The 25369-nt window shown below is 39.8% G+C and overlaps 1 protein-coding gene across 2 annotated transcripts in view; it reads right to left on the bottom strand.

Annotated features, from left to right (window-relative positions):
* lmo3 (LIM domain only 3) overlaps nucleotides 1–22917 on the bottom strand; it is a 70916-nt gene extending 47999 nt beyond the window's left edge. The window contains exons 1-2 of one of the 2 annotated variants that reach the window (XM_062995879.1): nucleotides 22720–22917; nucleotides 16132–16345 (exon numbers count right to left, since the gene is read on the bottom strand). In XM_062995879.1, coding sequence (XP_062851949.1) covers nucleotides 16132–16337 — 206 coding nt within the window. In that variant the 5' untranslated portion in view covers nucleotides 16338–16345; nucleotides 22720–22917. Of the gene's footprint in view, nucleotides 1–16131; nucleotides 16346–19953; nucleotides 20306–22719 lie in introns of those variants that run through there. The other variant, XM_062995871.1, reaches the window with a different exon arrangement.
* Nucleotides 22918–25369: the final 2452 nt, after the last annotated feature.

Below are 25369 nucleotides of genomic sequence, written 5' to 3'. Positions count from 1 at the left end.
AATACTATATTTTAAATTTGTAATCTATAACAATAAAAACAATCAAACAAATAATGTAGGGGCTGATTACATTCTTGGGCGGCACGGTGGCTCGGTGGGTAGCACTGTCACCTCACAGCAAGAAGGTCCTGGGTTCGATCCTCAGGAGGGGAGGTCCAGGTCCTTTCTGTGCAGAGTTTGCATGTTCTCCCTGTGTCTGCGTGGGTTTCCTCCCACAGTCCAAAAACGTACGGTCAGGTTTATTGGAGACACTGAATTGCCCTATCGTTGAATGGGTGTGTGTATGTGTGGGTGTGTGTGTGAATGTGTGTCTGCCCTGCGATGGACTGGTGCCCCGTCCAGGGTGTTATTGTGTGCTTTGCGCCCATTGAAAAGCTGGGATAGGCTCAAGCACCACCCACCCCCCTGCGACCCTAATTGAATAAGCAGTTAAGACAGTGAGTGAGTGATTACGTTCTTAAGGCACTGTCCATAAACTTTAAAATAAACTCCTGTTCTTAACACAGCAGGTTGTGAGCACAAGGAGCTATACACAATTCATTCAATCTGCAGCACCCATGTGATTCTGTAGCATTTCTGCAATACTAAACACTGATGAAGAAACTTGAAACAAGAGTAAAAAGCATTGCAGGTTGGCAAAAAAGAGATTCCAAGTTGCACCCTGCTCTATTCTGGGAGATAGCTCCTATGCTCTGGCAAAAAAAAAGAGTATGCTTAACATTGCCAGGTGGTGACATCTTAATTTTTCACGGCTGCAAACATGGCCGTTCGCTGGTCCCCGCTCGCCCCATGCATTATTCCTGCCCTAAGCACTGATCCTCTAAGGAGGCGGATGTAAGAGGGGGGAGGGAGGGGGGTTATTGTTTTACAAGGCACCCAGCTGCGGCCTACTTGCCTCGCCCTAGGTTCTTTTCATGGAGTTGTCGTGGGTGACCCCCTCTGGCTGACAGTTATTAATACTAACGCGCAGCGGGGAATAGTTCACCTTGTGGCGATGGAGAGGCCGCTGCAACTCGCAGGCCGGCTCGATAGTCTCCGGGGGCAGGAATCATGCAGTGAACCACAGGCAACAAATAATACAGCTGCTGATGAGCTAGAAACAGAAATGGGGCGAGTGGAAAGGTTTTCAGTCGCAATGATCAGGTGCCTTAAAAAGGCTCTGAGTTGTTAGTCCCCTGATTACCTACGTTTACATTTACAAGGTAGACTTTTGTTTACAGGCCCTTAAAATCAGATTGTAATCACACACTAAAGCTGTTTAATGTTGTGTTAATGGCAATTTACTCACCAATCAGGCTGTATGTAACCACTCAGCTGCTCTGCACATATAAATGCTCTTAAAACACCTTATCAAACAACCCTGACTCAAATCAAGCATTTTTCTTTTGATATAAACCTTCAATTTGGTCTGAATTGCTCTGTCTCCAAGATATGGAACTCAAATTTGTCAGACCACCTGCATTTGAAACCAGCAGGCAGTAATGATTTCATTTTTATGTATAATTTTTAAATATGTTTCCTGGCACCAAACAGGGTGCAGGCTTCAGCTAAACAGGTGTACCCAGCTGGCTCTGGAGTAAAACTTTGTAATAATCCATTCATAATTGTACATCATTTCATAATTTTTTCCAAAGCTGTTTTTTATTTATCAAGTGATTTGTGTAGGGTGGCAAATAAATCAGATTGATTATGGTCTAATAATTCACGTTAGTATTTTTAATTCTATATAATAAAGTCAATGTGATGCGGCAGTAAATTATGCTTGATTCCCCAGTGGTGCTATCCAGTGGCATAACTAGGAGCTCGTGGGCCCCAGTGCAAAAAAAAAATTTGGGCCCCCTCGACAAATTTCATATATAAAATCGTGTTTTTACATTCATTATCGCCGCACTTTACCGCTAGCATTAGCCACTTGCCACTGTAGAGGGTCGGCTCACCTAGCGGCTGCGAGAGCTGCTCGTCCGGCGGGGATGCCATGGGTCTTTTGCTGCGTGCGGTGGTGGAGGTGTGGGAATAAAGGCACACGACAAGGTAGAGTTCACTTTAACTGTTTAGTCTGGACTTCAATGAGCGTTACAACACTTTAGACTGCCTAGCCCCAGCACCCGAAATACCTACTGGGTTCAATGCTGGGGCCATACGGCGAGTCTCATATACAAAACTAACTAACCTCAGAATGTCTGAACGCACATGTATAAACCGGGTGCTGCATTCTGACTGGCTGAGCTGAATGTCACTCACATATCACCACTACAATATTGTAATACAAAATTAACGACATGGCAAGTGCAGCCAATGGAGGGGCAGTGTGGTGGGGGGTTGAGTTCATGTCGTGGAGGGCCCACCCCCTGGTGCTATCAGTCGGCCGGGTATCTACATACAAACAGGGTTGGCTATGTCTGGAGTGGTGTGTACACTGCACTTAGTAACTCCGGAAAAACCTGGACCATGGACCTACTGCGACCATGACCAGGATTAAGCGGTGGAACAACATGAAAATGAAATGAAAAAAATAAAGTCCTGGTCAGGGTTGTGGCATGTCCACCAAAATAAACACTGGGTGCAAGGCAGGAATTTTGCAGAGCCAATGTTTCGTAGGGCTTCTGCTATACCCTTATTCCCCCATATGCAGCCAATCATGTCTGTGTAGATGCTCACCTAGTCGACAGCACCACTAAGATTCTAACTCAGACCCCAGCAGTGTTGGGCTAGTGTAAAAGACTGCTGTGTCACAAATAAAAATAATGAATAAAACTGCAACTATAATAAAAAAAACCTTTTTTAAAAATGCTTAAAAAGTCAAGCATCTTTATCTTGACATTTGTTTGTGCACAGTAGTTTCTGTAAACCTCCCAAAAGTCTCCTAACTGCCTGTAAGCAGAGCTCTTCTCCCTCCAGAAATGTGTTATTTTCAAAACTGCCACATACTCTTTATGGGCAACACAAATTTGCTGTTGATAGAGACAACAACAGCATAACTAGGCTGCTTAGGAAAAAATGTCTTGACAAGGACCCTTGAGGAGTGCCGGTGAGGACGTGGGCTTAGCAGTAAGGAACAAGAGGCAATACAGGGCTTTCTAATGAGACAGACAGGATAAGTTGGTAAAGAGTCCAGTGCTGCCCATTAAAATCTCCAGCAGGAGAGGCCTTTATACACACTGAGTGTTCTATTGTAACAAGTGCCGCAGAGTCTGAGGGTTATCCTTGGCTAAAAAGCACTGCACAGCCGCTGAATCCTCACCTCAAGTGCTTCTAAACCCACTAGACTAAAGGCTACTCCTAATAGAGTATGCTCTCCATAAGGATTTACCTCCTTAAAGCCAATGAAACATCCTCTATCCAAATCCATGTCTGTGCTGGGTGATTAAAGAAATGATGAGAGTTTAACAAGTGACTTTTTCTTCTTTCTTTTTTTTTTAACTGACCTAAAGTTTTGGCTGAAAGAAGCCAAAGCAACACACAGTAAAATCTGTTTTCATGTGTCTCATTATCTTAGCTCAAGCTAAGCTTTATATGCATGCTGGGTACAAATCCAGTTTGAAATTTGAATATTTTATGTGTTGCAGTAACTGGAGGCAATCAGAAAATAAATGGTATCACATATAAATTATTTCTCTCTTGTAGCTCATGAAAACAAGCCAGCAAATGCCAAGAAAACAGGAAGAGGAAATATAACAGTTTGCTTCTTTTGATGTAATCTGCCCACTTGCAGAATTTCTCTTGATATGTACTCTCTTGATAAGTCTTTTGTTACTGTTTCTGTGCTACTTTTGGTAGCATTTATTAAAATATTAAATATTATAAATTATTGTAAATATTATAAATTGAATGTTGGAATTAAACCAATGGAATATTGGTTTAAACCCCCAGCAGTGCTATTACGGTAGCTCATCACTGTATAGGCTATCGGCCGACTAAAGCCCTGCGATGGACTGGCGTCCAGTTTGGGGTGTGTTACTGCATTGTGCCCAGTGATTCCAGGGAAATTGGACCCACTGCTGACCCTGACCTGAATAAAGTAGTGGTAAAACATGAAAAGGTAAAATTGAAAAACAAGCCTGGGTACATTTTAATGCACAAATATTGTGCACAAATACTATAGAATGACATACTGTATTAAACACAATGGTCTGTTAAGTTAGCCCACCATTATATATGCTATCAAACTGCCGGGTGTCTACACAGACGTGATTTGCCATGTCTGATGTGGCGGGATGGGAGGGAAGCGAAGTCTGGTGATGGATCGCCGTCCTGTCTAGGGTGTTCCGGCTTTACACCCAGTGTTTCCTGGTCGATCCAGACTTATCACTACATTGACCAGGATAAAGTGGTTAATGAAAAAAACAAATACATTGCAATCCAAACAACACATTTACTTTGATCAAGGGATGAATCCATGGATCCAACATGAGTCAATAGTTTAGGCTGGTAATTGGAGTGTTTTATTGGGAAAAATAGTTTCTTGGCACACATTTAAATCCTAATACTAACCGAGCATTTGAGTTTGAATGCCCAAGACTATCAATGTACTGTTGCTGACCATGTGTTCCTTTTTCTAAACACATCTTATGTCTCATCTTAAAATGGCTACATCCAACATTATAAAGCATATTACAAAGCACAGGTCATTTCCAACTTGTCAAATAAACATGACAAGTTCTGTGTATTTTAAAGGTCTCTTAAGTTAGCAGATCTGAATCGAACAGCAGACTTTTGGGAAAAGGTAAAATGAGATTTATAGCATGAATTTGCAGGAATCTTGCAGGAATTATGCTATGAAATCATTTAGCCATGTGGACCCCATGCCACAAAAACCTGAGTCTGGTTTTAAGGCGGAATTCCATTCAGTATTAGTATAATCATCCTACAAAAGTAGCCTTTGCATAAGAGATCAGTGCTTACACTATCCGTGCTTACAGTAATTACACTCAGTTATTTAAAGAAAGCTAGCGGATGTGTTTTAACAGCGTAGGAAAATGAAACATCCAGTCAGCAGTTCGTATTGGTACAAATACCAGTATGTCTATAGATTTCACCTGAGAACTAAGTGATAAGGGCACTTGTATGATGAATTACTACACCTCATGTTTAATTAATAAAACACAAAATAGCATAAACTTGGAGAATAGCTACAGACTCAGAGCTGAGCCTTGTGGAATGCCATTTGTTGCAGCACCTAAAGATAAACTGTTTTATGTTACTTAATTTAAACCAACAGATTGGATTTAAAACCACTCATCATTACACTAATATACAAACACCATTGTCGGAAAAGTTGAGACGTTTTGTAAAACGCAATAAAAACAAGAATCTGTCATTTATTTATTTTCAGATTTCCCCGAATCTTTTCATACTACTATGTATGGTAGACAGGAAAAACAAATCATTTGTAATTGTGCATTAATAAATGTTCTTTTTGAACTAATAGAAAATTTTCTCACAAAGTTGTGACCACGAGCTAGCTTGCAAAGACTGATCCTCTTAGGCTTAGGCTTTTAGGAAGGTGACAAAAGAGAAAGTGCTTCCTGCCCTACAGTGCAGTTAGAGAACTCAATATGAACCGGCCATTAGGAAGAGATCTGGCCTCAATCTTTCAGCTAGCCTCAGAGGAACCTGGGGAGAGCTCATGACAAACTGCGACCGGCTGCACGGTTCTAATCCCCGCGGAAAGCCCACGCTAACCTTTCTCAGATGACACTGCTGCACTGTGTCATCAGCAACCTATTAATGAGCTGACATGAGAATTATTACATAGTGATTAATTTATCCCAGTGACGAATGGGTGGTATGAAAGTTTTTGACCGAGTTTGTAGAAGTCCTACATGCCTTCTTTGGAACTGTGTCAGGCAAAATGCTAAACAGACTGTTTAAAAACAGCTGAACACCTGCACAACATAAGAATCTAATGAAATATCTTGAAATTATGCTTTGTCTGTGGTCGTTCTGAGAATAAATCTTAATATTTGCCCTATTTATTCATATAGTTTTCTAACTTCTCCCTCCCGGTAATATCCAGGGCGCCAATCTATCACAAGGCAGCACACACTCATATCTTCACTTACTTACCCCCAGGGGTAATTTAAACCAGCCAATTTATCTTGGCATGTTTGTGAACATTGGGGGAGAAACCAGAGTGCCTAAATGGCAACCTACGTAAACATGTGCCTAATAATAAGAAAAAGCGAGAATTAAACCCAATATGGCTATTTGGCACCCTCCTAATAATTCAGCTCATGTGATTCGTCCACACCCAATGCTACCCGGTGTATAAATTCTATTATATTAAACTAACTGACAATCAGGTTTCAAAAATTTGGTGTGAAGGAAATCCAATGGCCTTCACACACAGCCCTGACAAACCTAACAAAATGCTGTTTGGCTAAATGGCCCCACGTTCCACCGGACACTTCAAAATCTTGCAGAAAGCCTATTCAGAGCAGTGAGGGCTGTTTAGCTGAAAATGGGGTCTGACCCTTTTTAATTAGAGCTGGTGATTTTCGGTTGTCGATGCCAAAAACTTGAGCAAAGTTTAACAAATTAGAAGCAAACCGATGTGGCTATTACCAATAGGAACTGAGAATTAAGTCAGGTGGTATGAGCATTATCTCCGCCACCGTGAAACAGTATGCTTCGTTTATGGTTCTTCAAAAAGTTTCCGCACTTTTATATTTTGATTGGAAACGGTGAGGGTGGGAGGAGTAGTAATTGGTTGTGTCTTAGAGACTGGGAGAGAGCTCATAGTCTGGATTTAGTGCCATTTGATACCACCTTTTTGGTCTGCTCAAAGAAGCTTTAAGGGGAAAATAATTTTCATGTGATGATAATGTGAAAGCGGTGATGCATCAGTGGTTACACGCTCAACCAAAAACATTTTTGCTGATGGCATTGAAATCTTGGTACAATGCTGGGAAAATGCATCGCAAACAAAGATGATTATATTGCAAAAAATGATGTATTAAGTTTTTAAAATTCTTAATAGAGTTTTTTAAAAAGTGCGAAAACTTTTTGAAGAACCCTTGTAGGTCCTACTAGAGATGGAAGAGAAACACATTTTTTGCTTGGTGTTAATTAATGGCCACTAAACCCTCACAGGTGGTGATGATGCTTCCGGTGTGAACACAAGGTGATGAGCGATCAGCGATTCAGGCGACAAGAGGTAAAAAAAAATTGCTGCTGATCTGAATGTATGTACTCCTTGTTAATGCTAAGCCTGAACTAGTACTAAAAAGGTTGCTGATTCAAGCCCCACCATCGCCAAGCTGCCACTGTTGGGCCTCTACGCAAAGCTCTTAAATTGTCTTGTTAAAATTGCAAGTCACTTTTTGTCTGCTAAATGCTGTAAATGTAATCCCTGAGTAGTTGGAACAAGATTTTCAACAAGCTTATGGTCTGGTGTCCTTACAGAGTAAATCAATATTTAGCAACAGATTACACAGTTATGCTGACTAGAAGGTGAACAGTTTGTTTAGCTGCAGATTACTGTAATAAATGCAGTGTGCCAGGCCATAAAACATATTATATGGTATATTTTAGCAGCAGACTTTGCTGCCGGACGTGGCCCAGCAGCTTGCAGTGCATGGACAGTCTGAAAAATGGACTCCAACAAAACCATTAAACCAAAACAGTTAAACAAATGTTGCTTTTCGATGCTAGGTGATTAAAAGCATTATTGCTGGCTTCCTTTAAGTCTTGTTGGACTTAGTGATAATCAGGGTGTGCACAAGGGTAAAATTATACATTTTACCTAGTCCACTGCTGCTGGATTCCAGGTTCGAATCCCCAGCAGTGTTGAAGTCTACATACAGACATGATTGACTGTGTCTGGGGAAAGGGGGATGAGTGGCAAGGCCACACAATGGATTGGCGTCCTATCCGGGGTGCGTCACTGCACTGTGCCCAGTGATTCCAGGGAAAACGAACCTGCCATTGTGCGATTGTAATCACATTGTATTACTTTATTTATTTATTTAATTCTAATGTATGCATTTTTTTCCTTTTTCTTCCAAACTAGTCAATATCAATTTACCCTGTTGTATCTCTACTGCTACAGACCCCTATCTTTACCAAGGAGGGCGATACCTAACACGTGTGCAGTGGTCAACTGTTTCTTTTCACCTGCATGACCTTACACAGGAATCAATATCACTTATGGAGAGTCACGCACTGCTCTCTATTATTCCCCGTCTCCCTATATAGGCGCCTGGCTGGCTGATAGCAGAGGTAAGATTTAAACGTATGAGCTCAAGATCTCAAGCCGTAGCCAAGTGATTAAGGTACTGGACTAGTAATAAGAAGGTCACTGGTTCAAGCCCGACCACTGCCAGGTTGCTGCTGTTGGGCCCTTGAGCAAGGCCCTTAACCCTCAATTGCTCAGACTGTATACTGTGACTGTAATGTAAGTCGCTTTGGATAAAGGCATCTGCTAAATGCTGAAAATGTAAATCTCAGCGGTACAAACGATATAATTTTAAACATATTTTAAAAGTCTGATATGATTTAGAAATGCAGTTTATGCAACAGAGGCTACGTTTGGAGTTAGGGGAAATTGTGCCACTTTATTTTTATTCCTTTAGGCGTTCCTTTATGTGTGTTTGTGGAGATTTGCCATATCAGAAATGCTAGACTTGCCAAACTAAAACATGATAAATAGTACGACAGGTATGTAAAATATATTTCAGTTTTTTCCAGTTCTTCAGATAAGCCGAAAAAACCTGAAACCCTCGATTGATCCCCTGTACAACCGACAAACGATATGGCTGATGCATACATATAAAAAATTAATAAAAACTCAAAAGATACATTTTCCTGGTTCATTTCCATGTGTTTATACAGTACAAGGTGGACGTGATGCGCAAAGTTGCTTTCGAATAAGTAAGCGAGGACTAGAAGTTATTACAACTGAACCAAGCTTCACATGTCGGTTATCTTTCACCGATAGCCTGCGTCTGAAATGGTAATAAATCCAGTCGTGTCGACGGCTTCTGTGAGTTTGCATGCATTTACAATCTTAGTAAAACCACTGTAGAGGAAAATTGAAGTAGGATTAAGCAAAAAAAATGAATGAATAGATAGATAAATAAATAACTGGTCTCCCAGTGCTGTCTTTAAAATGGATGTCTGAAATTTACAGTTTTCCATTAACTGATGCCTAACAGCTCCCCCTCCCCTGCTCGCATCCTGGCCTTGGCGGATTGCTTCCCTGTCTGTGGCTACTCTCTGCTGGCTGCATGATTTTCTTTCGGCCACCTTGTCAACTAAAATGTGTCGGTCTCCCTTTTTTTGTCTGATGCTTTTAACCTTATCACTGCTCTGTAAGGCAGTAACATCAGTGAAAACACTGCTTGATGCTGCTATGCTTTATCATAAAAGACGTCAACACAGTATCTAAATAATCATATATACTGCTCTATACACCAGTCAAACATAACATTAAAACCACATCCTTATTTCTACACTAACTGTCCATTTTATCAGCTCCACTTACCATATAGAAGCACTTTGTAGTTCTACAATGACTGACTGTAGTCCATCTATTTCTTTACATACTTTTTTGGCCTGCTTTCACCCTGTTCTTCAATGGTCAGGACTCTCGCATGACCACTACAGAGCAGGTATTATTTGGGTGGTGGATCATTCTCAGCACTGCAGTGACACTGACATGGTGGTGGTGTGTTGGTGTGTGTTGTGCTGTATGAGTGGATCAGACACAGCAGCGCTGATGGAGTTTTTAAACACCTCACTGTCCCTGCTGGACTGAGAATAGTCCACCAACCAAATATATCCAGCCAACAGCGCCCCATGGGCAGCGTCCTGTGACCACTGATAAAGATCTCCAACTAGGTAGGAGTGTCTAATAGAGTGGACATTGAGTATTTAAAAACTGTGTCTGATCCACTCATACCAGCACAACACACATTAGCACACCACCACCATGTCACTGTCACTGCAATGCTGAGAATGATCCACCACCTAAATAATACCTGCTCTGTGGTGGTCCTGTTGGGGTCCTGACCATTGAAGAACAGCATGAAAGGGGGCTAACAAAGCATGCAGAGAAACAAATGGACTACAGTCAGTGCAGTCAGAACTACCAAGTGCTTCTATATGGTAAGTGGAGCTGATAAAATGGACTGTGAGTGTAGAAATAAGAAAGTGGTTTTAATGTTATGGCTGATCGGTGTATAATATATAACTATATAATTAAATAAACACTTAATCATCACAATATAACACCAAGTCAATTAAACTTTAGGATTCAATCTGTCCAGTTAGGCAGCATAAGTAATTGTGAGCAAAAGCACTGGATGGGCAACAGTAGGACAACCTCAAAAATGGGAATTTTGCAAGTGGTGGCCATAGACAATTACTCTCTACTGTTATTTGTAACTGACATGAGGGCATGACACCCTTTAGTGGAACCTGTGTTCACAGTCCAGCATCTACCAGAGAACACCAGAATTGGAAGGTCTGCCATTGGTGCCCAGTTCTTTTCACTGAGCGGCTTCACCTTAAGCACATGTGTCAGTGATGGTCTGGGGAGTCATATCGTTGGAGGGTCGCACAAACCTCCACATGATTGCCAATGCTACCCTGACTGCTGTTATGTACCAGGATGAAATTCTCATAGCTATTGTCAGACCTTACACTGGTGCAGTGGACCCTGGGTTCCTCCTGGTGCAGGACAATGCCTGGCCTCAAGAGGCCAGAGTGAGTAGGCACTTCCTAGATGAGAAAGGCATTGATGCCATTCTCGGGCTGTCAGGTTTCTCAGATCTGAATCCAACTGAGAACCTTTGGGGTGGGTTGTTATGTTCTCAGTTGGATTCAAATGCATCTGATGCTGCTAAGCAGCACCATGGACTGTCCAGGAGCTCACTGATGCCCTGATCCAGGTCTGGAAGAAGATCTGCCAGGACACCATCCACAGGATGCATCAGGAGCATGCCCAGATGTTGTCGGTAGTGCATACAGGCAATGTACACACTACATTTATATTTTCAGCGTTTAGCAGACACTTTTATCCAAAGCAACTTACAGTACTGTGACAGTATATCGTATAAGCAATTGAGGGTTAAGGGCCTTGCTTAAGGGCCAAACAGTGGCAACCTGGCAGTGGTGGAACTTGAACCAGCTACCGTTTCATTACTATTCCAGTATCTTAACCACTAGGCTACAACTGCCCCATATACACTACTGAATTATCTTCAAATTCAAACAAATTTAATCAGTCTTTTCTTTACTTTAAGTTTCGGTGTGAGTATTTATCCAGGCCTCAGTGGGTCGATGATTTTGGTTTCCACTGACCATTGTTACGTCATTTTGTTCTCTACAAACTGCACAATTTATATCACTAAAGATTTTCAACTTGAAGCGTTTGCTCATCGAGATCCGATGTGTGATTTAAGTGTTACCCTAATGCAACAAAAGAATGAAACTTCGTGCGACACCAGTAATTACCTCCTCAGTGCTCTGAATATAAATTGAGTCATATTCTCTGCCCACTGACAGTCAGCTGTTAACGCCTGTACTCTATTTGATAATGCAATACCCAGCCAAAGAGATGGGGGTAGGAAAAGCCTGAATTTTGTCCCCGTCCTTATTTAATTTGTTTTTGTGCACGTGTGCGATAGGGATTATTATTTCTCAGCTGGTGGGATCACATTGCTCTTGGTCGCTCATGGTTGTAGACCCCTGAAGAATTCTATTAACCCTGGTTATGTCAGCCTTTAATAACATGCCACCCTGCTAAACAGGACCGGATTGATTCAGTGTGAGGGGGGAAGGGGAGCCTGTGTATAATAAATCCAGGCATAATTCACTTTTAAATAGGAAGCCGAAACTGAACAAAGAAAGCAAGAGTAGGATCGGGTCTTTTCTTTATCTGCATCCAGCTGCAGTGCTACTTAAGGAAATGAGGATGGGTAGTACCATATGCTGAGGTTTGTTAGGCTGATCTGTAAATCAATTTGAAGTCTTGTAGGTAGACACAGCTTTTTATTTGTGATTTAAATGTGACGTCAGAAGCCAGGCCTCTGCCATGTTTGCTTATCATTAAAAGGGTAAATGCACCCAAAATGATTTTTTTGTGATATGTAGTTGCATTCCACATATTTATGAGGACTCTGCTAAGGATCAAAGAACCACAGACGAGTCGAAAATAAAAGTATTTATCCCACCAGTTTATCTTCTGTAACTGATCCTGCTGAAGTAGGCATCAATCCTAGAAAAGCAATGCACGATTAACAATTCACTTAATTACTCACACCTAAGGGCAATTTAGAGTAGCCATCCCACCCTATGTGTCTGGTCTGGACACAAGAAGAACACAAACTCTCTATAGACAGCACTTGGAGCTGTGTGGCACACTACCCACCCCCCATGCCCAATACATTAATATTAGCTCCTAAAACATCATATGGACATCCAAGCTACCATTAAAGCTTAACATTTCTACTTTCAATTTGTATTAAAACTGGTCTATTACAGGTTCTTAGCTGAGCCTGTCACATGACATGTTCTCATTCTGACTTAATCCTTTAAATTATCATTTTTACCTAAAATTGCACTGATACATAAAGAAAAACTATTTATGTAATAAAAATTATAATACATATATATATATATATATATATATATATATATATATATATATATATATATATGTATATATTTTTTATTTTACTTTATTTTTTATTTTTTTTAATTATTATTATTATTAATTATATATTATATATTTTAAGAAGGCACCCAGGTGGCGCAGCAGGATATTTCGCTAGCACTCCAGTGCCGAGATTCTGAACTCTTGGGTTCAAAACTTGCCGTTGCCTGCAGCAGACACGTTTCTGCTAGGGCGGGATGCCCGGACTATGTGGGTGAGGTCTTCAAATGCTGTGCAGAATGCATGGGTGAAAAAGGGTTCCACTAAGGGCTGAGCGCGGGTCTTAGGAGGCATGAGCAGCAATATACCCACCTCGACTGCAATCAGGGATCCCCCAGCGGCGGAAAACAAACTGACTACGCTAAATTGGGCGTAGAAAATGCGTTAATAATATAGAAAAAAAATTAAGAAAAAGAGCATGAGAAATTGTAAACATAATTTCCCATATTTAATATTACAGAATTATACTTAGTATAATTAAATTAGGATTTCCATAGATATAGGTTAATAGGTGTAGTGCTGCCGAAGCTATATTTTGACTCAACGTCTATTTTATCAACGTCTCTATCTTGGTCAGGGCAGGTCCAGTTCCACAGGGTTTCAAACCCCCCCCCCCTCTTCAGACATAATCTGTTATGTCTATGTAGATACCCGGCCAGTCGATAGCATCGGGTTTAAATCTCAGCTGTGGCGGGATAGTGTAATGGACTGCTGTGCCACCCAGGCGCCACCCAGGTGCTGAATACACAGTTTGTATATTATAACAGGATTAAACACAAGGCCCAGATGCTTGTTACTGCTGCAAAACATTAGGGATGCTTCCAAAAAAGGAAATGTTTTGATCATGTCGACTTCCATTCTACTGTGTTTTGTGTTCATTTTAAATAAAACATTTTATACAAATATTAGGCTTGTATCAATATAATCATACAGTATAACCTGTATAAATATCAGAGCTTATAAATGGGCCACCTCAGGCTGCTTACAGCTAAGCCAAACTATAATGAAACGTTTGCAAACAAATGAAGCCACGTCAGTCTGGGTGGTAAAGCAGAGTAGTGCTCGCTACACTGGACACTCCTGGTCCTCTTTTAGCATGGGAAATATACAGAATTTGGGGTGGTCTTCAACTCAATGCTGGAGTTTCTGTGGCCCAGCAGGCTAATTGGATCCAACAAGTGAATTCCTTTAAATGAGAAACACCAGTGGTTTATTGGCTCGTAAAGATCCTTTTTTTTCAGTGAAGAGAACAGCATATGCAAAGCATGAGAGGATACCCAGAATATCAATGTGAAGAGTAATCAAGGCTAAAATTGGCATTAACACAGTGTTTAGAATCACCAGACAGAGCACTTTTGTGTAAGTATTGAATGCAGCCATGAGGACGTACTTTTTCAGAATGAAGATCTGCTGAATTGATTTGTAGCGTCAATCAAGTAGAAACTTCAGGTCCACTTTTATCCGTTAAAGCGATGCCTTGATTTGCAAATAGCCTATTTAGCGCTATTCAAACTACAAGCCCAATTCCGGCCCATTGTTTAGTTCTCGTGTCGCCTCTTTCTTTCTGTTTTGCTTTGCAAGATTCCTGAATCCTTTAATGTGTCTGTTTTCTTTAGGTGCTGTTTTATTCATTAGGCACCAATAAAAGTAAAAGGCTGAACCTCTTCATATCCTGCTTTTGTTGTTGAATCTAATTTTAACATTAATGGGTAGCAAAAGAGTTGCAGACGCCTCTATTTAGAGGCAAATGGAACATGTACTTGCTCTGGAGGTAACTTACTCATGTTGCTCTACTAAATGCATCAGTTAAAGTGTATATATATTTTAAGTGCCAGTGACAGTTTATTCTGATAATAATGATTTTTAATTGTTATTATTTTTTTGATTTGTATTATATTCAATTGGTTTTGTTTCTATTTAATTTCTATTTTTAAAAGTATTTTATATTTATTTTTAAGTTGTTTTTTTTCATATTTCTTTTAGTAAGGCTCTTTTTTTTCTATTTTATTTATACATTTTCTCCCATTTTCTCCAATTTAGCGTAGTCAATTTGTCTTCCGCTGCTGGGGGATCCCTGCTTGCGGTATATTGCAGCTCACACCTCCTCCGACCCGCATGCTGCCCTTAGCAGAACTCTTTTTCACCTATGCACTCTGCACAGGTGCCTCTCTATCTGCTAATCAGGGTCCTTACACAGAGTTTGAAGACCCTGCCCACATAGATCAGTCATCCCCACTGCCAATTCTGCCTGCTAGATGGCACCCAGTCAACCAGTGGCAATGCCGAGTTTCGAACCGAGGAGTTCAGAATCTCGGCGCAGGTGTGCTAGTGGAATATCCCACATTTTTAGTTTGCTGTTTCATAGCATGGAATCAGAAATTATACTTAACAATACTTACGTTCATATATTTACATATTAACTTATCATAATAAGGTGTGTGTGTGTGTGTGGATGGCTTGGGTGGCACAGGGGTCTATTAAGCTAATGGCCGACCGAGTGCTATTGGCTGGATGGGTTTAGATACTGGACTGTTGAAGGTTTCTAGTTCTAACCCACCAAGTGTCTGGCAAATGCATTTATACAATATATAGAAATTGGTAAATCGAATCCCAGCTCTGCCATGCAGCCACTGTTGGACCCTTGAGCAAGACCCTTAACCCTGTCTGCTCCAGGGGCGCTGTACAATGGCTGACCCTGTACTCTGACCCCAGCTTCCAAACAAGTTGGGACATGTGAAGAAAGAAATTCGTTGTACTGTACGTCTGTATATGTATATATGACAAATAAAGGCATTCTATTCTATTCTATTCTTTACCTAGTCTAGTACCTAAACCACTAAGCTATCACTAGAAGATTTTAAGCTGAATATGTAGGAATTTGTGCCCATTCATTCAAATTTGCAAGGTCAGGCACTGATGTTGGATGAGAACACCTGGCTCCTAAATGTTATTATTTTTACAGGGTTGGGGTCAGGGTCCTTTGAAGAGCTGCTGGAGTCCTTGCACACCAAACTTGTCAAACCAAATGTTTATGAACCTTGCTTTCCATGCAGGAGAACAGAGATGCTGGGAAAGAAAGGGGTTTTCCCCCATACTGTTGCCACAATTTTGTAGTCATATAACACAATACAAGATAATAGAAATAGAAATTAAAAAATAGACTAGATAGAATATGTTGATGCATGCTCAATAATCCAGGTACACAAATCCACAAAGTTGAATCAGTTCATCTGGACACAAGTTTGTTGTAGAGATACGTTTCGTCACTCAATCCGAATGACTTCTTCAGTCTTCAGTCTTCAGTCTTCAGTCTCAGTCTGGAGAAGTCATTCGGATTGAGTGACGAAACGTATCTCTACAACAAACTTGTGTCCAGATGAACTGATTCAACTTTGTGGATAGATAGAATATGCTACATCCAAATAGAATCAATATTAAAAGTCTGGTGCTGCTGGTGTGGTGGAGACTCCTACCGTAGGTAATCCCGCCGGCATAAGATGAGGTTGGCCTTTGTGTAGAGCGTGGAGCCGACCTCACCCAGGCGGCAGTCACAGCATGCACATTTTAGGCAGTCTTCATGCCAGTACTTGTCCAGGGCCTTCAGTAGGTAGCGGTCCTTGATCTTCCGGTTGCAGCCGGCACAGCCCTTTGGCTTGGTGTCCGGCTGGACGGAAAGCATTTGTATACCTGCCAAGGAAAATAACATGAGGTTGAGAAGTATGAGAACACAACCATTAACTGACAACACCTGACACGTTAAACAATGCACATGTGAACATGCTGTTACCAAAATAACAAAACTGTCAGCCAAACAACTGGAATGAACATTCAGAATGCAAACATACTGCTACTGTCTAACAAACAAAAATCTATTCACAGCTGCTGGATTTTCTAACTCGCTCTTTTTTTCTGTTTCTCGCACCCCACCTCTATTAAATGAGGGACCAGGAAAAGCTTTGCCCCCAGACCGGCCATTGTGTGGCCCCTATTTAGGCTGTGAAAGGGCTTTGTCGAGTTGAAAGGGAACAATGTGGGCTCATGCAAACGGCCCATAATTAGTATTCTACTTCCATACAGAGAGGAGTGAGCTCTACCCCACGTCTGCACTCCTGTTCCCCTTTTGTGCTACCCTAATAGTTTGTGTCGTCCATTAGAAGCGTGCCTGATTCCTGCCTGTTGTGCTGAGGCCAAAATGGTCTGCCTCACCCACCTGCCACAGAGTGCCGAAACTGAAAGTGACAGAGTAAACAAGCAAGTGGAAATATGACATTGGTGTTTGTGACTATAAGATCGGAAGGGGTAATTAGGTGCCATTGGAAACCATCCAATGGACTGACCAATGGACGAATTGTTGTTAGGAAAAGTATGGCCACTAACCCAGGCCATAAGCTTATTACCATACTTATTTATGTGTTGAGCAAAGTGAGCCTGGACCTGGTCTGTGAAATTTACACTATTTACTTTTTGTTCATAATTTTTAAAAAGTCACCAAAACATTTTAATTATTAATTAATTTCCATACAAAAATTATCTTTCTTGCTGACTTTGTGTCACTTTTACATACATACCTCGGACAGTAGTATTATAAGTCATATACTGCAAAGCAATAATTTATTAACATCACCATATAAGAAACCTAAACTTATATCTTTCATTTAGATGCTATATAAAAAATAAATAAGAAAAGCACAATTAATAATTAAAATATATAAAAACTAATTATATAAATGCAAATAAGTTAATTAGATATCAACAACCACATGTGTATAGAAACCTTTTGGACTATGACACAAATAGTTTATAATTTAAAGGACTTAAACAAGAACAAAAATATGATGACAAACTGATGCATATTGCTAAAGTCAATAATACAAATCCTTGTTTTTGGCTGACTAATAAGTAGCATGTTGCAATTATTACACAATTGTTGAATCCTAATTATTTGACTTGCTTTAATTAAAAAAAAATAATACACCCTTACTAGTCACTTTATTAGACACACTTGCTCATTCACAGAATTTGACAATTAGCCATTATTCATTGCAAAAAATCATACAGACATGGGTCAACAGCTTTGGTTAATAATCACATCACACATCAGAATAGGAAAAAAATCTGATTTGAGTGACCATGGTTGCTGGTTCAAAAAACATTTGCAAAAGAATTAATGTAAGAAAATCTTTAATTTACAAAGAGGTGTTTAATAAACAAACAAAAAACATCCAGTGAAGGGCTGTTCTCTAAGTGTTAAGACCATGTTAATAAGAGAAGTACAAAAATAATGGCCTGGCAGCTGGATGACAGTAACTCAAATAACCACTATTACAACTATGGAAAACATCTTGCTGCTCATCATATTCAAAGGTACGGAGAGCATCTTTTTATCTTTCGGAGAGTGTCAAACTAAATTTCGTTGTATGCAAGTACAATGACAATAAAGGTTCTTCTTCTATTCACAAACCTTAACACATATTGGCTACACCACTTCTGTCAGCCAAGAACAGGAATCTGAGGCTACATTGGGTTGATTTACACTGTGACATGCACACTGTTGTGTTATGCCATAACAGCATGAATACATGGATTCAATCTGCTTTGGGTAAAAGGTTTAGGACACTTGTGGTGTATTTATGTGCCCCCAATACCAACCAGGTATTAACTGAATGCCACAACTCCTTTGGATATCATCGCTGACTATGTGCATTCTTTATTGGCACAATTAATCCAGCATTATATAGCTTTATCTCACAAAGCACAGGAACACGATGATGAGCTGAATGTACTTTATTGGCCTCACCAGTTAACAGATCTGAATCTGAAACAGAGCACTATGGGGAAAAATCAGCAGCAATTACATGATGCAAATGACAATGAATTGAGGCTGGCTAAAGTGGCCAGTGCACAATAATATGTATGCATTATGTTGCCACAACATGTTTTCATCACTTTTTTCATTTGTTCTGTTATGTTTAGTCACTTTCTTATCCTGATCATGTTCTTGGTGAACATGAAGCTCATGCCAGGAACAGTGGATGTAACTGTGGATACACCCAGTCCAGAATAGACCTACCTTTTATGAATACATGTTTATGGCAGGCATTATTTACTATTATTTACTTACTGATCCCTAGTAACATAGATAAATGTAAAATAACCATATTAAATTGTAGATAAGTAGATGTTATGTATGTTATGTAATGTTTATAACTTTAGTAAAAGAGAGAAAAAGAGTTTAATTTACACAATAAATCTTATGATAATGTAATATTTATTATACCATTGCTAAAATGTCTATCACAAAAGCATTAATATTCTCAACCAAACTCTTTCACTTAATAACATCTGTACTGTTTTTGGCTGACCACTAACTTTCCAGCTACTGGTTTGACACTGCACTATGCATGGTAACTGGGATTTACGTGACTGTGGTTACTGCCTATTCATAAATGCTAGAAGGGTGTTAAGACTAATCCTGTTAAAACTACCTCATGGGCATCTAAGTGTTTAAGGGTTTAAGCAGGTTAGCTGATCTTTTAACGTGCAAATAAGAGCTACAGATGTGCACTACAAGTACCGATGCGCTTCATGTCCAAACCAAGCAAAGTTTCTCTGGAGTCGAGCCTGTGTGGAGCTTCTAACCGAATCAAACTGAATGGATGCTGCACTGAGTTTGTGCGGGTCGATACGTGTTCGATTCATTGATTGTTAATCGGAGTCAAGGGTGAACAATAGATTCGTTTGGCGCATTAAAAACGCAATTATGTCCTGCGTGTGTGTGTGTGTGTGTGTGTGTGTGATCGAACAAGTAAGATCTGCTGAATGGTTCAGAATGTATTGTGGTATCGGACTGGGAGTAGGCTACCAATTTAATGTGCCGGTCTCCTGGATGCTGACATTTCACCCGTTTATCAGTTTAATTACTGTTGCCATGGCAGCGGAGCTCGCAAAAGGCCAACAGATTGGATACAAGCGAGCCCAATTTTAACTGAAACTGCAGGGATGATCAGCATTTAACTCTGAAACGGAGGAGATCAGCATACACCGGACAAACGCCAAAGGTTGACATGGACTCACTCAATATATAAATATATAAATGACTGGCAATACACTACATGATAATAAGAAAATGAAACAAATAAACAAAACACGCTCGTAAACTACTACATCGTTTCCGATACTACAGCTCAGTTTAAAGGACACACACAAATCCTTCTGCCCCCAATAGCAAATCTAAAAAAGAACCGATTTCACCCGTGTATGCCAATAAAACATGTAATTACGCATTGCGATCTTACCGAAACTTTTCTCCCTTTTCTGCATTGGTCCTGAAAACACCACCATGCGACTCCTCGTTCTCAGTGAATCGAGCGGCTGTACGGAGCGCCTCGCTTTTGTTAGATTAACAGCAAACAACCGATTCAGCAGCAAAAACAGCGTGAAGCGAAAACCACGCACAAACGGAGATCGTGTACAGAACAGCTCGCCGGTTACAAGCCGCTCATCAGTGCTCGGGTATGAATGAAACGAGGTGGAAAGGCAGCGGCAGCAGAAGCAGCAGTAGTAGCAGCAGTAGCGGAGGAGGAGGAGGCGAGAAGCAGAATGACAGCGGACGACAAAGGCGCACTCTTCACCCCTCCGCTCAGCAGCGCTCCCCTCCGCTCCGTCATCCCCTAATCACACTGCACTAACAGCTCCGCTCCTATCACACCAGCCCGGACCGCGAATGCATTTGTTTGACAACCTTTTTATTTTTTATTTTGACAAAACATTTCCCTAGTCTGAAGACAAATGTAATCAGCACAATATAAAAGTCGAAACTAATAATACATGTTTGATATTACCTAAACTGGCAAGTGTTGGATGCTGAATCAGACTTGTTTTAACTGTGAGTTTATAAGCAACATCCTCCCTGGCTGCCACTGACCTGCTTTCCAGGTTGTGTCCTAAATTGCATATCATTTACTACAGTAAACTATTTAATACAGTCCTATGCAGTCTTGTTCACTGTCGTCTTGCTAAAACTTGGTGCCATTAATATTGTTTCGCATTTTGATTGCGGAATTTTATCCCAAACGTGTTTAATGAGGTATAGAAGTCCCTGTAAAACAGATTTATTTTATGCACCGGGGTACAGTCATGAGTGCCATCCCTAAACTGTTCCCATACAGTTGCAGCAATACATAAAAGCACTTGAACTCAGTTATGAATAGGTGTGTCCACATAATTTTGGCCTTACATGGTTATTCGTCACTGAATAAAGCCAGCACACTAGAGTGTTTTACACATGCTTTGGTTAAATCATTTCCAGTCCCACTTGGTTTGATTGAAAATTGAGCTGTAAGTGGAGCAAGCTGTTCTGCGTATCAATTCGTGCTAGACTAAAAGAACATAGTGTTGGTATATTTGACAAAACAATACCATTTGGTTTCAAAACCAAGTTTGATAATCAAACTAATCCAATCAGCCGTGATTTGCTTCTAATTGTTCTCCCACTATAAAAAGAGAAATACTGTATTAAACATATAGAGCAATAAAACACTACCACATTATTTCACTGCAAAAATGTATAAACATATACATTTATGCTTGCATATGTACAAACAACATAGTAAAAAGTGAAAATGTGTTTACACTTTCTTGAAAGAGAAATTTTATCACTGATTTTGCACCTGTTCCTTTTCTGTCTGATTAAAACTTTTTAAAATATTTTTTGAGAATGTAGTCGGTCAAAGGAATATGAATTTTGATATTAGTATGTCATTTTACCTGCCTCATAATTCCTTGTTAATTACCATAGTTGACAATGTCTGGTGATTTCAGTGTACACACAGTATAAATAGGACTAGTTGGCCTTTTTTGCTGCCCATTAAAAACAGTGTCCTCTTTGCCAAGGTGTGAAAGTAAGCCTCCTTGTTGCCTCCTCACCTTATTTTAAGAGAAACTTTATCTGTACGGTCAGTTAGAAGTGTGTAACACTCATGATTAGTGCCTGGTTACTTACCTTACGTTGTAATAATAATAATAATAATAATAATAATATTTCTAAAACTAAAAGTACCAGCCCCACAACAAGTGGTTTTCATAATTTGTTAAGTTGTGTAGTAAAACCTCAGATATGTGAAAATTCCAGTCTATAATCATGTCCAGCGCTTACACAACAGTGACATTTGTGTATGTACAAGCAATTCAAATTATAATAAACATAAATGCACAGATATTTATGTAGATTTTTCTTATTAAGAGCACCACCATAGTACCACGTGTGTTTCTTTAAACCTAAGATTAGAACCTTTCTTTAGGAAAGCTCTAGTTTTTAGTTTTTTTTTCTAAATTATTCTTGCCATCCCAGCACTTAAATATTTTTAACTTGCTTAGCAGGCTGAACTTCACAAAGAAGTAAAAACAGTCAGAAATTGAATGCACCACAGCTTTTTTTCAATACAGTCAAGCTCAGAAACATCTTATAACTATACGTAAAAATAATCTTATATCTATTCAGTGAATGCATTTAAATATGACATTTGCCTGCAAATGTTAATAAACCCTTTCTGTTTATTTGCTGAAATTGTTATTTTGGGAAATATATGCAAAAACAAATCAATAAAAGAGTTTCAAATGCCCTATTACATGTTTTATTTTCTCTTAATAAATAAAATTAGCAAACAGTAATTGTGCATTACAATTTGTAGTGGTTTATTTCTATAGAAAATGTGTTAAAACGTATCCTACTTAGAAAATAAACAAAACATGACATTTATCCAGTTGTGTCTTAACACTGCAACATTAAATACATGCATTGTTTGGTAGACAATTTAAAATCTGAATACAGCATGCACGTTTAAGACTTTAATTTAAATATAAACTTACACAGCACCAAAGCATCTAGTTTTTGATATTAAGCTTGCAAAATGCAAATAACCAACTTGTGCAAATGAAGCCATGCACACAGCATTACTAAATCAAACCAATAATGCAGTCTTAAGAATATTATGCATATATGTATTAAATACAAGATGCAGATCACAATCAGAATCTGGATAACCCAGCACTCATCTTCTTACCAAAGTTATCCGGCAGGCTGAACTTTAATGCTCGGTGCACACTCCCACTCTGTATTCCTCAGAGCCAAAAATGTTCATAAACCCCAGATCACAGTGCAGAACCACAACGATCTATAGCGCGAAACTAACAAGGTCCGGCTGGATCGCGCTGAAATCTACAGGTGTTTTCACACGACTGATCACGAACTGAGCACAGCGGAAAAGCTCAGAACAGTTTCCTCAGCAGCGAGTCAGAACGCGAGATTACCGAAGTCTGGCTTCATGATCTGATAAAGCCAGTCTTATACCGGTAACACACCGCCCGACGGGGGAAGAACATCTTTAGTTTAATCACAGACATGAGGAGAAGTGGTGCGTGCTCCCGAGAACAAATTTGCCCTCTCCTCACTGAATGCGCGCACACGCGAGCTCTGCCTCGGCCTCGTTCCTACTGCTAATTTACATACGGGATCTGCAGCCTTGTATAACCGTCGCTAGATCATTATTATAGCCTAAAACCTTTTGAGGGATTAACTGCGTCGTTGTGCAATGTTATATTTATTGTAACATTTAGACAACTGTAATGTACCTGTAACATGACATATAACAACTTAAATACTGGTTGTTAAAATAAAAAAAGTAAAAACAACATGGGCACAACAAGCTGGTTTTAGCTATGTCAGACCCCTGACTGGCTTTATTGGTTTTACAGAGGTTTTAGATGCTGCTCAGACTTGTTCTAGCTGGGCAGTCTGTAAAACGAAGTGGAACATACCAGTACTAGGTTTTCCACACTGGGAGACCAGCTTAACTAGTCCCAACAAGCTAAAACTAGCAAACCAAACAAGCTAAAACCACCATAAAACTGGTTCAGCTGATTAGGCTATTAAATTTTATTTTTAGGCATGGGTTTCTACTAGTGTACTATTTAGCATTTGTCAGTCAAGCTAAAAATCAATTACATATTGGTTACAAAAGTACTAATAGAACTTAATACTAGAACATAATTTATATCTTATAATAATTTATATCCTGGGCAGCACGGTGGCTAAGTGGGTAGCACTGTCGCCTCACAGCAAGAAGGTCCTGGGTTCCATCCCCAGGTGGGGCGGTCCGGGTCCTTTCTGTGTGGAGTTTGCATGTTCTCCCTGTGTCTGCGTGGGTTTCCTCCCACAGTCCAAAGACATGCAAGTGAGGTGAATTAGAGACACTAAATTGTCCAAGACTGTGTTTGATATAATCTTGTGTAACTACCATGTCTGTCATGAATGTAACCAAAGTGTAAAACATGACGTTAAAATCCTAATAAAACAAACAAAAAAAAATGCTATATTTTCAATATTAAAGGTGTCCTTTACCAGCTAGGATACCACATTTAAGCACTTGCTATTGCAATATGTTGTAGCATTTTATAATCACACTAGCTATTCTATATATTTTCCAATATAACTTAAAGGTTTAGCTTGTATTTCAATAGGCTATACATACAGCACACTTCAGTCATTGCACAGGTATTGGTCTTGAGCAAAGCTATCCTATTGTTTTGTCAGGCTCCATGTTAGCAATGAATTCATCAGCTAATTATGGGGCTTCATGGGCTGAATTTGTGATTTTCCAATGCTAAGATACACACAATTCCATTAAATTACACTTTTTTTATCTTCAGTAATCACTTATCCTTGTCAGGGTTGTCAGGTGTATCCTGGACAAAGCTTTACATACAATAATAACCACTTAGGATTAAATCTAAATACCTAGACCAGAATACATTTATTTCATTTCATCTGCGCACACACAAACACACACTGGCATTAGCGGTCGGACTGGGAGTGTATACAGTCAGTTTGTGCATGAGAAACATAAACTTATCGTTAGTTATCTTCAATAACCATTTTATCCAGCTCACGTTCATGATGGGTCAGAAACCTATCCAATAAACAAAATAGGGGTACAGGTGCTAGTTCGCTTACTCACTCGCTCACTCACACTCTTTCAGATGTAAGGGCAATTGAAATAAGCCGGAAGCATGGACATGAAAAACATAGACACAGGCAGTAACCAGAAGTGAGACTGAACTTCTGGAGCTGTGTTGCACTGACACTTCCTGCAGTGCCCATGTGGTAAAAATAGGAAACAAATGATATGAATGCAAATCTTTATTCAAGCAAACTCATCATATCAAAAACAACACTTGAAAGAGTTTGGGCTGGCTTATATGTCTCTCAAGTCAGTGACATTTAAGACAGGCTTTCAAGGGCCCTTTACTCTACTTCTACTTTTACTGGTCACAAAAGTAAACATGGCAAACTTCTGTGCTAAAGAACTAGGACCTCAAGATATTGGAGATTCTATCTGCTACAAAACATGTGATAAGTAAAAACACAAAAGACAATAGGAAACCGGCAGCTACTTTTCCATGATGGGACAAACTTACATGGACATGCAGTTATTCATCATTTACTTTTCACTAACCATACCTTGGTCAGGGTTGAAGTAGGTCAGGGAACACTGGACACAAGGCAGATATACAATCTTGTCAGGATTCATGTCTATCACAGGGCACCACAGGTTCAATCTTTTATTTACCCACTCACACACAGGCGATGAATGCAGAGAAGCTAGTTCAGCTCATGCATGTTTTTTTGGGAAAAGTAAAAGCTTAATGGAGCAC

Source organism: Trichomycterus rosablanca, chromosome 1 (genome assembly GCF_030014385.1).
Source record: "Trichomycterus rosablanca isolate fTriRos1 chromosome 1, fTriRos1.hap1, whole genome shotgun sequence".
Lineage (NCBI taxonomy): Eukaryota > Metazoa > Chordata > Actinopteri > Siluriformes > Trichomycteridae > Trichomycterus > Trichomycterus rosablanca.
Note: the sequence above shows the minus strand (reverse complement) of the source record. Positions and strands in the feature narration are given on the sequence as shown.